Source organism: Oncorhynchus tshawytscha, linkage group LG01, assembly GCF_018296145.1.
Source record: "Oncorhynchus tshawytscha isolate Ot180627B linkage group LG01, Otsh_v2.0, whole genome shotgun sequence".
NCBI lineage: Eukaryota > Metazoa > Chordata > Actinopteri > Salmoniformes > Salmonidae > Oncorhynchus > Oncorhynchus tshawytscha.
In genome coordinates, this window is record NC_056429.1 from 72,982,191 (window position 1) to 72,999,541 (window position 17,351).

General features: G+C 41.5%; 1 protein-coding gene across 3 annotated transcripts in view; it reads left to right on the top strand.

Moving 5' to 3' along the window:
• Positions 1–777: 777 nt before the first annotated feature.
• LOC112256415 (transmembrane protein 150A) overlaps positions 778–17,351 on the top strand; it is a 74,274-nt gene continuing 57,700 nt past the window's right edge. Inside the window, exons 1-3 of one of the 3 annotated variants that reach the window (XM_024429689.2) lie at positions 778–1,152; positions 1,465–1,730; positions 16,734–16,781. In XM_024429689.2, the coding sequence (XP_024285457.1) occupies positions 1,570–1,730; positions 16,734–16,781 (209 nt within the window). In that variant the 5' untranslated portion in view covers positions 778–1,152; positions 1,465–1,569. Of the gene's footprint in view, positions 1,153–1,464; positions 1,731–16,034; positions 16,614–16,733; positions 16,782–17,351 lie in introns of those variants that run through there. The other 2 variants (XM_024429673.2, XM_024429681.2) reach the window with 2 other exon arrangements.

The following is a 17,351-nucleotide window of genomic DNA, read 5'->3' on the forward strand; positions in this document are numbered from 1 at the left end:
GAAATTGCTGAACAACTTGTTTGTGTCATGCTTATGTTTGCAATAGCCTACTGTTTCAACAGACAAATAACTATGTTTGTTCAAATTGTATTGTGTACAAGTGGAGCAGCTGAAAGAAGGTAGGCTAGTGGATCTTGCATGCACAGAAATCTCCATATTTTTAGCAACAGCAAGTTGGGTTCCAGAAAATCTTCACCCATATGGTCCCCAGGCAAACATTGGCCATGCTGTGGTCAATGGTTCAAATGGGTATGACCTCTTGGATTCCTGAGAGCTAGTTTTCAACCCAGTCATATTGATGATGGATTAATGTGTTAAAATTGATTCCATACAGATTTAGATGTAATGTACATGATACAGCTGTGCAACTTCTAGTATGCTATGCTTATTTCCTGCTACCTATTTGGTTTGACCTGAAGGTCTCCTTTCCTTCAAAATATTGGACTGAAAGGAGATGATGAGAGGAGGTCAGACTATTGAGACACACCAGGGTAATTGGGATTTAGGCATAGTTAATACACTGAGTAACAACAATGTCATTCCAAGAGTAAGGAGAATAATATGATTGAGTAAAATATTAGGAATAACGAACAAACAAAAATTGGGAACAACAAACAAACAAAGCAAATATGCCTAATTACTTTCCCCAAGAGAGAACATGCAGGCTGGAACGTCAACGCATTTGGAGGCGCGAGAAAACCCAAAGTTGCACTTGATTTAGTTCACGTGACCGGAGTTCGTCCTTTATGGCCGTTGGATTTCCAGTCATTTTCTGCACATCTACTCCAACCGGCGCACATTGGTGAGTTAAATTGAATCCACTCAATCTCGCGTCTGTGGGAGGAGTCCAGCTCAACAGCTGGCTGGCTCGCTTTGATGCTTTTTGACCCTGCCACACTTCGATACACTGTCTGTGCCCTTTGAAAAAAACACATTGTCCCATTCAAAGAAGAAAAACGGACAAGGAGGACTTAAAACTACCCAAAGATTTGATGGACTATTGCAACTTGCATCGTTGAATTAACTGAACTTAGTTTTTCGTGAGAAACACCGGAGATTTGCCTCGTTAAATGGTGACCATCATTGGATTGTCTTTTGACAGAGGTGTTGCAGCTAGCTGAAGGCGCTCAGACGAGCAACAAGAAACAAAAGGTGAGAGCGAAAAACTTGATTCTAATCCAAAAGGGAAAAGGTGATATACTGACAATGTATCTTATCTTTATTTCCTGTAAGAATTTGCTAGAGTTGATATCTAGGGAATTCAGCATCAAACCTCTAACTGAAGTTATGCAAATGTTGCACATAAAGTTCTGCCATTTTGCTGCGAAAGTGTCAAAAAGCTGATCATCTGGTGTGTTTACACTATAAACCAGGCGGCTAAAATAGCTAAATGATCTGACCTGATCATGATAGCCAATAGTGACAACACGATGTTGAGTATTTATAAATTTTTCCTCTTTCTAGACGGGACACGTCGCCGCTTTACTCTCTCCCTTTCCTCGCACCCAACTTGGGGCCCAAATCACGAACAAATCGGCTGAGATGCAGCTGCCAGTCACCTTGAGTTAAATGGTAGTTCATGAGAGGAGAGTGCAAGTTTGGCCAAGGACGAGGAGAAAGAAGAAGACCGATTCCCGAAGCGGAGGGACAGGACGGGGAGTGGACATGTCTTTTTGGGCGATACTACCTGTCAGTCTGCCTGCCTTGACCATCACTGGAATTTGGGTTGTGTGAGTGCCTCTGATTTTGTTTTAATCTAGGCTTGAACCCAAAGGCAGGCAGGTGGTGATATTGAGCAGTTTCATTGTACTGCCAGCTATACACTCCTATCCCCGTGGACAGGTACTACATAAAACATTCGCATTTTAGCCATATTTAATGAGGAGATGGTGGATATAAAAATATATGCATACTTTCTTTATGAAACACCATTTTTCCATCACCATTTAAGAGTGGCTAAATGCTAGTCCCGGATGTTGCGTATTGCGTTCAGACAATCAGGTTGCAGCAGTCTGTTGTTTACCCTTGGTCTGAACGCTGTACACAAGGTCAGGAATTAGCATTAGTCACCCTAGCATGGTGGTGTAAAATGGTGTTTCATAAAGAAAGTAGGCATATTTTCCAAAAAATGTCCAGCCTTTTTCCACCAGAAAATCAACGCCTTTGCAGCCTGAATGAAGAATGTTTTATGTACGAACCGGTCCACAGGATACAAGTGTATCACAGGAGGCTGCTGAGAGGACGATGGCTCATAATAATGGCTGAATGGAGTCAATGGAATGGTATCAAACACATGAAACACATGTGTTTGATGAGTTAGATTAACATTCCATTTATTCTGTTCCAGCCATTACTGTGAGCCTGTCCTCCCCAAATAAGGAGAGTGAGAGAAGGAAAGATGGATAGGGAGGAAGGGGTGTTGGCTGCTGTGTTGCTGCCAGTTTCCTCTCACCTATTTCTAGGCTTGGGCGGTATACCGTATGCTGGGATATTTGGACATAGCCACTGGATGGTTTTTCAATACTTTCAATACCGTTAACTATTTTTGAAACAAATGTTTTTCAATTCATTTTAGTATTTGTAGCTACTTTTTAAGTAAATATCTACAGTCAACTTGTGCAATACCTTAGTAGATAAAGCAGATTATGTTCTTCATTTCACCTGTCACATTATTTAGCATTATGAAGCTTACATGCTGACCACACCGCTCGTGTCTCGTGAGCGAGTGTTGCAAAATAAATTTGAATTCATCATTTCACCCACACTGCTCGCGCGTGTCAATGAACGGCTGTGTAGCTAGGCGCTAAAATAGAACTTGGTTCTATTTGTGACGCTCGACGCCCTGCAAGTCCTGCCTCTCCCATCTCCTCATTGGTTTTTAGGAGCATATACCCACATGAGTGATTGAAAGATGACCTGAGGTCCACACTCTAGTCCAGTCGGTTGTGGTAATGCACCTTAAAGTTGGTTGCAAACCGCCATATAAAGTCCAAAGAAGAAGAAACCTGAAGGAGGAGAGATTCCTAGAATTGAACTCTGTTGACTGTTTGATCTGTAGATTAATTGTCAGAGGATCTTGTGAGTTTCAGGTAAAATAATAACCCAATGTTTATATCCCAGGACAAATTAGCTAGCAACTGCAAGTTACCGAGATAAATTGCCATACATTTTTAATGCTTTTCGACCTGTCCCCAAATTAATATAATTGGTTCAGAGTTTTGATATTTCAACCTGCGTGTCCTGATCGCGTCTGATGTGGGGGGACAAAATCAACTTGCCCGAACGCACGCGAGCCTGCGGTCTGGTCAGCATGTTACCATAGTTCACCAGAACAGTTGAGCCAGCCACCTATTTGTTTGTAAATAGCACAACGGGAGAAAGGGGGAGCAGGTGAGTCCAGCTGTGTATTGAGAGGGGTCATGTTTTATATTGAAAGTCAAGTGCTTTTTATTTATTTCAGTAGAGTGATCAGGGACGTGCAACTATAGTTATCCTTCACAGAAAATAAATTGTTGCAACACATTCGGCAGAAAATAGCTTAATTTTCATCAGATGACAACAGAAGTGCAACGCTATTTGGCTGGCAGAGTAAATAAGCTTACAATGAAGAAGCAAGGTATTTTTTGCACGACCATCATATTTATACTGTTTATCATTAAAAAAATATAGCCAGCTACATTTCCTAATGTTTTGCTTAAAGTTAATCTTGCATTTTAGCAAGAAAAGTAGGCTGGCCCCAAAGAGAAAATAAAAGTACCGGAGAAAAGTATCTACCCATCAGTCAGAGCGATGTCTGCTGATAGAATGCCGTTTGGGAATTCTCATCATAGTGGAGAAGTCCAACTGAAGCACAAAGTTAGTCTGATGCTGAGCAGAAAAACAATAAGAAGCGTTTTAGATCTGCGTTTATGAAACGCAATAAGTTATTTCTTTCTGTTTTATCTGTTTTCATGTGTGGAAAAACACATAATTCTGCATGAACACGACCTGTAAATTTAACTTGCTAGTTATCTAAGTAAGTGGCTGAATTAATACGTTGACGGGGCATCATATTGTGTTAGCTTTCTGTCATGTTTGAGAAGTCAAGCCCTTTGGATTAGTTCTATGTACAGCTGCCACTGCTATCTTGATTTCCTTGCGTTTCTTTCTTTTCCTCTGTTCACGGTTCATTTTCTCCTTCCCCTTCTTCTCCGAGCTGGCCTGTTGCCCTAGCGACTCCTGACTCCACACAGCTACAGCGTGTACACATGCTGCTCCAGAGCCAGTAATGTTGTTCCTGTAGACAAACATGCATCCAAAACTTTGTTCATTTGCACAATGTCTCTACTTCACATTTTCTTGTAAATGTCCAAACTCACCAGAAATGACATTCGGTAGTTTCTACTTACAGTACCTTCGGGAAGTATTCAGACCCCTTGACTTTTTCAACATTTTAAAATGGATGAAGTTCTTTTTTTTCCTTCATCAATCAACACACAATACCCCATAATAACAAAACAAAAACTTTTTACTTTTTTTATTGCAAATGTGTAAAATTGAACAAAAAAAATACATGATTAAATTATTTTGTCCCTCATCTATCTACACACAATACCCCATAATGACAAAGCAAAAACAGGTTTTTAGAAATGTTAGCAAATTTATTAAAAATAAAAAAACAGATACCTTGACTTGAAATTGACCTCGGATGCATCCTGTTTCCATTGATCATCCTTGAGATGTTTCTACAACTTGATTGGAGTCCACCTGTGGCAAATTCAATTGATTGAACATGATTTGGAAAGGCACACACCTGTCTATACAGTATAAGGTCCCACAGTTGACAGTGCATGGCACCCCCTTGTATACTAAGCCGGTAATACCGTAAATCCCGGGATGAGAGAAGGACCATCTGAACATCTGGATACCGCCCAACCCTACCTATTTCCTTCTTGTCCAGTGGGCCTCACAAGGCTGCCCTGTCTTCCAGAGCAGTCAATGGTCCCTCTCCCTGGGCAGCGGAATTGAAAAGGCACGCTTTGTTACGTAAAGGCCCTCCTCCCACTGCCGTGGCTGGGTGGAAGTAGGGTAAATACTGGGCTGCCTGGGTAGTCAGAGTGCTTATTCAGGGCTTTCACATGGGAACACGCAAACAGACACACACACACGGTAAGCCCTTCTCAGCCCTGCACCATGAAAGAGCTACTCAGAGCTAGACGATGACTTGACTTTATGGTCCACCCATAGCTAGCCAGCTTCTTACATTGATTCTTCCATTGACCTTTCAGTTCACTAATGTTTAAATAAAAAATGTTTTATTGAAGAGCTGTGTCTATTCAGTACAGTGTCCTTTTTTCCATGCTCTTCAAAATGATGAAAACAGGTGTCTGAAAATGCTAATATTATATTGACAATTTACATGTAGCCTAGAGATACCCTGAGGTAAGTTAATGTGTACTGATAGTCAGACATTCAACTCTTCTGTTTTGTTTCAGTGAATGAAATCTTAGATGTTGATTTGATTACAGAACAACAAATGATAGCAGCACTCTCTCTGACATTTCATCTCCGTTGCATTTGTCATGAGGCATTTCTGCAGTAAGACCTTTTTAGATTCAACAGTCTCTCTACATTTCTGTTCAGTTTATAGTTGTCCATACTTTGATATTATTGTCCAAAAACTGTTACCAAAATCCACATGTGACTTGGACTAGAGTACTAGCTTATGCATGTACCCAAAACCTAAGCTACAGTCTCGGATGACATTGTGTTATTTTATAGTGTTCCAGAATGTACAGATTCTAGAAGTTTCCATAGCAAAACATGGCTTTCCCTTCTGTTGCCTCCCAGTCATGCAATTATAGCCAAACCATACACACCACCACAACTCAGCCCACGGATGTAAGCACATCTATTATTATCATGCCACCATATACAGCCCATATAGCTAGTATCAAGGCAAAGAAAGAGCACTTTATTTCGAGAAATTGTCTATAACCAAACCACACTTGGTGTTATTTTAACTTCAAGAACTCCATGAGTTCACAAAAACGGGTTTGAGGAAAAGGGAAAAACTGGTTGAAAACAGTTAGCCAGCCCAGCTCAGTGAGGCGTGACTGTTCAGGTTGAGTGAATGTGGTGATTGTGTTTCTGCAGGAGAACTCTCTTGCTCTTTTTTTTTTTTTTTTTGAACTCTGTCCTCTCCATGTTTTTGAAACCCTGAGAGGCCCATGCAGGGTGAGGACACTTTCAATAATCTATTACTACCTGTGTCTTGTCTGTCATTCACACCTACCTGTCCTATTTTCACTTTGTGTGTGTGTGGCAGCATACATAAGCTGATTTGTATTTTGGGAGCAGTTACTTGGTGTTTTGAGGCTCGTAGACTAGGATCTCTTTTTCTCTTTCTCCCTCTCCTTTTAACCCCCTCTTTCACTTTTAACCCTCTCTCTCTCTCATCTCCCCCTCTTTCTTCCTCCCATCGCTTACCTCTCTCTCTCTCTCTATGATGATTATTCATGGTTGCTGTGGTTTCAGAGGCAAATGGTGGAGTGTTTGTTTACCAAATGTAATTTAGTTTTTGGTCTCAGGTGATCTGTGTGTCATGATGCTCCTAGTTTTTGATGTTATGTTGGTGTCGGTGTGCGTGCTCAGTCCCCTCCTGTACTCCTTGTTCACTCATGACTGCATGGCCAGGCCTGATCACCGACAACGATGAGACAGCCTATAGGGAGGAGGTCCGAGATCTGGCTGTGTGGTGCCAGGACAACAACCTCTCCCTCATCGTGATCAAGACAAAGGAAATGATTGTGGACTACAGGAAAAGGAGGACAGAGCATGCCCCCATTCTTATCGACGGGGCTGTAGTGAAGCAGGTTGAGAGCTTCAAGTTCCTTTGTGTCCTTATCACCAACAAACTATCGTGGTCTAAACACACTAAGACAGTCGTGGAGAGGGCACGACAAAACCTATTCCCCCTCAGGAGACTGAAAAGATTGACTATGTACCGGTACCCCCTGCATATAGCCTCGCTATTGTTATTTTACTGCTGCTGTTTAATTATTTTATTTTATTTTTTATTTTCTATTTTTTACTTAACCTGTCTAGGACTGGCGGAACCCCTCGCCAACACCCAATGAAATTGCAGGGCGCCAAATACAAATCAACAGAAATCTCATAAATCAAATTTCTCAAACACAAGTATTAGGCACAATTTTAAAGATACAATTCTCGTTAATCCAGCCACAGTGTCTGATTTAAAAAATCCTTTACAGCGAAAGCTCCACACTTATTATTATGTTACTCACAGAAAAACCCAGCCATTTTTCCAACCAAAGAGAGGAGTCACAAAAATCACAAATAGAGATGAAAATTAATCACTAACTTTTGATCTTCATCAGATGACACTCATAGGACTTCATGTTACACAATACATGTATGTTTTGTTCGGTAAAGTTCATATTTACATCCCAAAATCTTATTTTACATTGGCGTGTTATGTTCAGTAGTTCCAAAACATGCAGTGATATTGCAGAGAGCCACATGAATTGACAGAAATACTCATTATAAATGTTGATGAAAATACATGGAATTATAGATACACTTCTCCTTACTGCAACCGCTGTGCCAGATTTTAAAAAAACTTTACGGAAAAAGCATAATCTGAGTACGGCGCTCAGAGCCCAAAACAGCCAAAAGAAATATCCGCCATGTTGCGCAGTCAACATTAGTCATAAATAGCATTATAAATATTCACTTACCTTCATCAGAATGCACTCCCAGGAATCCCAGTTCCACAATAAATGTTTGATTTGTTCGATAATGTCCCATTTATGTCCATTTATGTCAAAATAGCTTCTTTTGTTAGGGCGTTTGATAAACAAATCCAAAAGCGCGTTCAGGCCCAGTCGGACGAAAAGTTCAAAAAGTTATATTACAGGTCGAAGAAACTTATCAAACTAATTATAGAATCAATCTTTAGGATGTTTTTATCATAAATGTTCAATAATGTTCCAACCGGAGAATTCTATTGTCTGTAGAAAAGCAATGGAACGAGAGATACCGCTCATGTGAAAGCGCGTGACTGAGAACGAGGCTGCTGCCAGACCCCTTAGTCAAACAGCTCTCATCCGGCCCCCCTTCACAGGAGAAGCTTTTAGTTTCATCTGACCAGAGTACCTTCTTCCATATATTTGGAGAGTCTCCCACATGCCTTTTGGCAAACACCAAACGTATTTGCTTATTTTTTTTTCTTTAAGCAATAGCTTTTTTCTGGTCACTCTCCGTAAAGCCCAGCTCTTTGGAGTGTACGGCTTAAAGTGGCCCTATGGACAGATACTCCAATCTCCGCTGTGGAGTTTAGCAGCTCCTTCAGGGTTATCTTTGGTCTCTTTGTTGCCTCTGAATGCCCTCCTTGCCTGGTCCATGAGTTTTGGTGGGCGGCCCTCTCTTGGTAAGTTTGTTGTGGTGCTCTGTCGGATGTTCAAAGTTTCTGATATTTTTTTATAACCCAACCCTGATCTGTACTTCTCCACAACTTTGTCCCTGACCTGTTTGGTGAGCTCCTTGGTCTTCATGGCGCCGCTTGCTTGGTGGTGCCCCTTGCTTAGTGATGTTGCAGACTCTGGGGCCTTTCAGAACAGGTGTGTGTATACAGTGGGGCAAAAAAGTATTTAGTCAGCCACCAATTGTGCAAGTTCTCCCACTTAAAAAGATGAGGCCTGTAATTTCTATTATAGGTACACTTCAACTATGACAGACAAAATGAGGGAAAGAAATCCAGAAAATCACATTGTAGGATTTTTAATTAATTTATTTGCGAGGGGAACTACCACTCCAAGTCTCAGAGCGAGTGACGTTTGAAACGCTATTAGCGCACACCCGCTAACTAGCCAGCCATTTCACATCGTTTACACGAGCCTAATCTCGGGAGCTGATAGGCTTGAAGTCATAAACAGCTGCTGGCAAACGCACAAAAGTGCTGTTTGAATGAATGCTTACGAGCCTGCTGGTGCCTACCATCGCTCATTCAGACTGCTCTATCAAATCATAGACTTAGTTATAACATAATACCACACAGAAATACGAGCCTTAGGTCAGTTAATATGGCCGAATCCGGAAACTATCATCTCAAAAACAAGACGTTTATTCTTTCAGTGAAATACGGAACCGTTACATATTTTATCTAACGGGTGGCATCAATAAGTCTAAATATTCTTGTTACATTGCACAACCTTCAATGTTATGTCATAATTACGTAAAATTCTGGCAAATTAGGCGGCCCAAACTGTTGCATGACTCTGCGTGCAATGAACGCAAGAGAAGTGACACAATTTCACCTGGTTAATATTGCCTGCTAAACTGGATTTCTTTTAGCTAAATAAACTAGTAATATCATCAACCATGTGTAGTTAACTAGTGATTATGATTGATTGATTTGTTTTTTATAAGATAAGTTTAATGCTAGCTAGCAACTTACCTTGGCTTACTGCACAATGAGAGGCAGGTGGTTAGAGCGTTGGACTAGTCAACTGTAAGGTTGCAAGATTGATTCCCCCGAGCTGACAAGGTAAAAATCTTTCGTTCTGCCCCTGAACGAGGCAGTTAACCCACCGTTCCTAGGCCGTCATTGAAAATAAGAATGTGTCCTTAACGGACTTGCCTAGTTAAATAAAGATTAAATAAAGGTGTAAGAAAAGAAAAAAATGGCCAAATCGGTGTCCAAAAATACCGATTTCCGATTGTTATGAAAACTTGAAATCGGCCATTCCGATTAATCGGTCGACCTCTAGTATGTGATCAATAAAATTTGATTTATGAAGAGAAATTATAGCTAAAATGTATCGGTGCTCATCGGCCATTGGACATAAACATTACATAACAAATCGCAAATTCAAAAATGAGTGGTTTGGAAGGAATGAGTGGCTAACTGCAAGCGTTGCAAAGCAATCCATTATTTTGCTTCCCCTGCCTGCTATTCGGTGGAGAGGGTGTGTGGTCCAAGTCTGGGTTTAAGAATGAAAAAAACTCCAAACTTAAAATGATGAACATTAACACGCAACACCAAGGTACAGAAGAGGTTGAATACATTGGCCATGCTGTCAATCCAGCATGACTTCTTCTGCGTTCAAGACAACTGGGAACTCGGGGAAAAAAACAAGCTCAGACTGTTAAAGTATGTTTTGAATGGTCATCCAACTCGGAATTCCAAGTCGGGAACTCGGGCAAATGTCTAGAGCTATGACATTCCGACCTGAAGGTCAATGATGTCATTATTTGACCTTTTTTTTTCAAGTTCTAGGATATATATACTGTAGCTAAGAAATTATTACTAAGTGTACAGTATGTTGTGTAGTAAGCTGTTAGTAGCCCATGGGCCTCACTGAGAATTTGGTCCCTCATCCCCCTCAGAGCTTAGCCTACTGTTCTGACTTGGTGGTGCACATGTAGCCTATAGCCTGTTTTTAGAGAAATGTCATTATCGAATATTGTAAGAGCTGTCATTTTCTGGTTATATGCCCCTTTTAAACTACATGACTACTACATGTGGACACCTGCTCGTCGAACATCTCATTCCAAAATCATGGGTATTAATGATGTTGGTCCCCCCCTTTGCTGCTATAACAGCCTCCACTCTTTTGGGAAGGCTTTCCACTAGATCAGTAGCTCCCAAACTTTTTATAGTCCCTTACCCCTTCAAACATTCAACCTCCAGCTGCGTCCCCCTCTAGCACCAGGGTCGGCACACTCTCAAATGTAATTTTTTGCCATCATTGTAAGCCTGCCCCACACACACTATACGATACACTCATTCTTATGTTTAATTAATGTGAGTTTTTGTCACAACCCGGATCGGGGGAAGTGACAAATTGCTCTTATAGGACCAGGGCACAAATAATAATAATCAATAATTTTGCTCTTTTATTTAGCCATCTTACATATAAAACCTTGTTTGTTAACCTGTGGTGAGTTATTCACCATTTTTGATTAATGAGAAGGGTGAGAAAGGATGCACAGAACTCTGCAATGTTGTATTGGAGAGTCTGTCTTTTTCCACACACAGTCTGTGCCTGTATTTAGTTATCATGCAAGTGAGGGCCAAGAATCCACTCTCACATAGGTACGGGGTTGCAAAGGGAATCAGTGTCTTAACAGCGTGATTTGCCAAGGCAGGATACTCTGAGTGCAGCCCAATCCAGAAACCTGGCAGTGGCTTCTGATGAAATTATATTTTCACAGAACCGCTTGTTGCAATTTCGATGAGGCTCTCTTGTTCAGATATCTCTAAGTGGACTGGAGGCAGGGCATGAAAGGGATAACGAATCCAGTTATTTGTGTCATCTGTTTTGGGAAAGTAACTGCGTAATTGATCCCCCAATTCACTCAGGTGCTTCGTTATATCACATTTGACACTGTCTGTAAGCTTGTTCATTTGCACACAAAAAACCATACAATGATAAATACCTGTGTGTTGTCCTTGTTAATGCAGACAGAGAAGAGCTCCAACTTCTTGATCATAGCCTCAATTTTGTCCCACACATTGAATATAGTTGCGGAGAGTCCCTGTAATCCTAGATTCAGATCATTCAGGCGAGAAAGAACATCACCCAGATAGGCCAGTTGTGGGAGAAACTCGTAATCATGCAAGCGGTCAGACAAGTGCAAATTATGGTCAGTAAAGACCATGGCGTCGGGAGCAACTGCTTACATGTGCGTTACCACTCCACTATGTCTCCCTGTCATGGCTTTTGCGCCATCAGCACAGATACCAACACATCTTGACCACAAGTCCATTTGACGTCACAAAGCTGTCCAGTACTTTATAAATATCCTCTCCTGTTGTCCTGGTTTCCAGTGGTTTGCAGAAGAGGATGTCTTCTTTAATTGACGATGTCTATAAACGTAACGGACATATACCAGGAGCTGGGCCTGGCCGCCACATCTGTTGACTCATCCAGCTGTAACGCATAGAATTCACTGGCTTGTATGTGAAGCAGTAATTGTTTCAAAACATCTGCAATGTCACTGATGCATCATGAAACAGTTGTTTGAAGTCATTGTCTGTACAGTTTTTTTTTTTTTTAACCTTTTCCACCAGCATTGTCCCAGCCATATCCACAGCAGCAGGAAGAATTAAGTCCTCCACCATAGTATGGGGCTTGCCTGTCCTAACCACTCCGTAGCTCACCATATAAGACTCTTCCAGCCCCTTCTTATTAATGGTATCTGTTGCTTTAATACATGACTTACTACTCGAAAGTCATCTTAATTCTTGCTAAAAAAAACCCTGTGGCTTATTTTTCACATTGGCATGTTTTGTTTCCAAATGTCTGCGCAAGACTGAAGGTTTCATCGAGTTGTGAGGTAGTACTTTTGCACATATAACACACTGTAGCTGAGGAAAGGCACTACTCCTAATATAAGTGAACCCCAAATCAATGTAGTTATCATATTTGCGTCTCTTTGATGGTCCAACGTCCTTGTCTGTTGTTCAGTGCTTTCCCAGGTAAGGGGGCAGTAGCTCTTCGGCTGCATCAGATTCACACCTGTCAGTGTCCATGCTAGCTGGGCTAACAACAATGTAGAATTACTGATGCTAGCATTGGAAGTGCTCATGGAAGCAGAACAACTTGTGTCATTGACAGGTGCAGGTGTAGTACTGCTGGTAGTAGCAGTACTACACCTGCACGGGTCTTACTTTTTTAAACCATTTATCTATTTTCGGGCAATTGGAATGAGCAGCAGCTACATTTGGCTACATACTGACCGTTAGTGGAATTCCTGCAAGAGATTAATGGTTAATTTGATTGGATGTTAATTATTTGACTGGGCTGCATGTATTTGACATTGTGTTGTTATTTCGCTGAACACTAGATGGTTTCATTTTATTTTTGGCAGTGAAACGAGACTACTCAGACGACGAGAAAACATCACAAATGTATAGCCCTGTTGGAAAATAGAAATGGACTTTTTTGAAAATGTGAAGAATAATAATAATAATAATATATTTTTAAATGTGAATTACATTTTTATTTGGCGTACCACCGACCGAATTGCAAGTACCCAAGTTTGGGAATACCTGCAGTAGATGATGGAACATTGCTATCGGGACTGGCTTCCATTCAGCCACGAGCATTAGTGAGGTCAGGCAGTCGGCGTTCCAATTCATCCCCAAGGTTTTCGATGAGGTTGTCAGAGCTCTGTGCAGGCCAGTCAAGTTCTTCCACACCGATCTCAACAAAACATTTATTTTATGAATGTCGCTTTGTGCATAGGGGCATTGTTATACTGAAACAGGAAAGGGCCTTCCCCAAACTGTTGCCACTAAGTTGGAAGCACAGAATTGTCTAGAATGTCATTGTATTCTGTAGCGTTAAGATTTCCCTTCACTGGAACTATGGGGCCTAGGCCGAACCATGAAAAACAGCCCCAGACCATTATTCCTCCTCCACCTAACTTTACAGTTGGCACTATGCATTGGGGCAGGTAGTGTTTTCCTGTCACCTGTGAAACACAGATTCATCCGTCGGACTGCCAGATGGTGAAGCGTGATTCATCACTCCAGAGAATGCGTTTCCACTGCTTCAATGGCGGTGAGCTTTACATCACTCCAACCGACGCTTGGCATTGATATGATATGTGCACATAAAGATGTAGGAAAATTCATCTCATGTAGGCAAATACAATTTTGTTCCCTGTGTTAACCCTCCTGCTGTGTTCTGGTCGAATTTGACCGATTTTTACAAGTTCTCTCTCTAAAAAATGTAGTTAATTAAATCTGATTGGAACTTCTCAAAGTCAGGGGCGTGGTCGACAGTGCGCACCTCATCTCTGCTGTCACATCCAACCTGGATCGATATTTGTTTTTAATCCCAGTCGGAGCTAATTTTTTCTGATTTCCCAGTTGTCTTGAACGCACAAAGTCGGAAGTCTGAGATTTCCCAGTTCTGTGTTGGTAGTTGTTTTGAACGCGGCATTAATGCTCAGAGGGAGGCAGCAGGATATTCCCTTTGAGTCTGGAATCAAAACTCCACCGTAGTGAACCGTGAATACATTTGGTCACATGACAGCTCGAACAGCTGTTTAATTTCACTTACCGGCATGTCAATCCAGGAACACAGTCAAATGGATTGGGAAGTAGGTCCCAAAGTGATTTTCCAAGTGTTTGAGGTAAGCAGTCATCACTCGTGTGGGACTCTTACTGATGCTGTTTTCTGTTCGTAACATTCACAGCTGAGGGAAGGGGGCATGGTTTCCTTTTGAAAGACCCCAATAAGAATGACTTCCTCTGAATCCACTGTTTTGGTCACTCATCTATAGAATGTTTTTGTATTTCCCCTGCATGCTTGTGTTTAGTTTCCCAAATATGTCTGTTACATAGGCAAGGAGACACATTTTCTTTTCATTACAAAAAAAGTAAACCAAGTCTTTTTACATCCGTTGTAAATGACAACAGTTCTGCTTTCAATACGGAAAAAGCTTTCCAACACTCTCCCCTCGAAACCACCAAGCCTCGGTATGAAATAGAACACTTGTCTTGCGCTGATCCCATATCTCCACTTAGTTTTGCGAACAGGCTTGCGCTGATCCCATATCTCCACTTAGTTTTGCGAACAGGCTTGCGCTGATCCCATATCTCCACTTAGTTTTGCGAACAGGCTTGCGCTGATCCCATATCTCCACTTAGTTTTGCGAACAGCCTTGCGCTGATCCCATATCTCCACTTAGTTTTGCGAACAGCCTTGCGCTGATCCCATATCTCCACTTAGTTTTGCGAACAGGCTTGCGCTGATCCCATATCTCCACTTAGTTTTGCGAACAGGCTTGCGCTGATCCCATATCTCCACTTAGTTTTGCGAACAGGCTTGCGCTGATCCCATATCTCCACTTAGTTTTGCGAACAGGCTTGCGCGCAGTGGATGTAGTTTACACTTCGAACACACTGATAGCGTTATTGCATTTTGGTATACAGGAATTACATTCATTTCCAATGAAACACTGTTGCCTTGCAGCATTGCGTTTCAGAGGCAGTTGCAGTGCGCTTGGTGTGGTGCATACGTTGGATTTATCGAACTGTATGCGTAGACGGCTTGACAGAAATTGTGAATGTGAAACTTTTGTTGCATACTATTTTGCGCGAAATCACTGTCGATGTGTTCAAAGTGTACAATGGAAGTTACCTGCTGCAGTATATCTCCGAGATCTGCGCTCAGCTCTTTTGCTGCTAGTTGCTCTCATTGTATCATACAAAGCATCTGTATGGCAGAGGGAGACACATTCATAACTAGAGTGCAGAGGCCTGCCCGCCGTCCTGCTATAGATGGAATCTGTTTTTCGTCATTCTAGCCACACAGCACACTGAACATCCCCTGTGTCATTTCATGCTTGGGAATCGTGAGACAGAAAAATACGTCATCGTGAATAGCATCCGCTGACATATATAGCGAACAAAAGTAAATGCATGGGCATCTCGGCCCTCACAGCTAACGTCAATTTGGCGAGCATAATCTGGGGAGTTTGAGTTGTTTAGTCAATTTCCTCTTGATTGCTAGCAATAGTATGAATTATTTGTTTAACAATGTTATCTGACAAAGGTATTGATGTGAGTTTCTGTACCTCTGCACTCCACACATGGTGAAAACTATATCAATTGAGACCGGTAAGTCTCTGCAATAGTGTGTGGTTTCATAGCGTAGCAGGCATAGCCATTCACCTTGTGAATTATTGAAGTGTAAGTGCTACCTGTGTTTGCCGAATGGGTGTGTAAACAGTATAACTTTAGACCGTCCCCTCGCTCATACCCGGGTGCGAACCAGGGACCCTCTGCACACCAACAACAGTCACCCACGAAGCATCTTTACCCATCGTTACCCATCAATCGTCACCGATTGAAACACTATTTAGCGCGCACCACCGCTAACTAAGCTAGCCGTTTCATATCCGTTACAGGTGCAAGAGGGAAGTTCCTAATGGTGCTGAAACTCCCTATTCTCAACTACAGAGAATGGGTGCATATCCGTCTATAAACCAAAGACTGTAAAAAAAAAATATGAACACAGCCTACCTATCGCTCTTGTAATTTATTTGGCCCGGTCAGATGTTGTTTCTTTGCGTTTCGGTCTTGCTCCGGTATACTGGGGTGATGTCCACGTACATTTGTCAACATATTTGAGGCGTTGGCAATTGCATAGGCTTTTCTCGTTGAGTGTGGCGACATACTGTTAACGTTTTATCCACAACTCTCTGTCCGTCGCCGTTGTATTCGACTGGGAAGCCAAAACATTCCCAAACTGGATATTTAAACAATGATGGAAGATCCTCAAATTCTGGTTGATCGACCCCACCACTTGCGTAACTAGTTCCCGGCTGCACCTCACAAAAGGACAGTTTGAAATGCGCCAATTAAGATTTTGATTGCAACGTGCACATAGACTCTAGTTGTTTTAACGGAATAGCCTGAAAAGTTGTTTTCAGTTCAGATTTACTCAAGAGCTATAGGCCTACAATGCAGCATAGCCTAAAGGCCTAGTGTTTTTATTTTGTATTTTTTATGTATTCATTTAGGTTCACAGTGTGGACCAAACCGAGGTGCAATGCTTCAAGTTCCAGTTGTGTGGTCCAGATTTAAGACCATGGTTAGTTGATGAGTTGAGTCAGGTGTTTTGCATCCTGCCTGATGTGTTTAACCCTAACCATGTGCCTTTTACCTGATCCATGTTGTCTGATGTGTAGGCTAACTCTTTTCTTCGTCACAGGTACGCAATGGCCTTGTACAACCAGCATGTCTGCCCTGTGGATAACTGGTACGTAGCTAAATCATACCCTATTCGTGTTCAAGTGTAACTGACAGCCTTTGAACTACTTTGCAGATATGAAACAAACAGACAATCATATCAGTCAAAAATATAATGATGTTATAAAACCAACATTATAAGAGGTTTTAAAAATGGGTTATATTTCACTCAACATTCCATGACATACAGTAAGGAATTGTTGGAAGAATTGACGGATGCAGTTCAATGCATGATTAATATAATTCACCAATACATGTCTTGGTAGTCCAAAAAAGATTGCTATCAGGTTGTAAATCAGTTTCAATGACTCAATATTTTGTACAAAAACTGATGAATGTAACTAAGGCTGGGAATGTCAATACAATCAAACTACCAGGGGCAATGATCACAAGTCAGTCATAACGTGGCTAATCGGCTAGCATATCTATTTATATAGCAAGCTAAAAACAGAGCCTAATGTTAGCTATATAGCTAGCTTGGAGGATGTCATGTCATTGGAGGAGTGTGTGAGTGGCTGACTTTTTCCCTCAGTTTTTCGGTGGCTACACAGCTAAAGATGTCATTTGGTGTGCCAGAGCT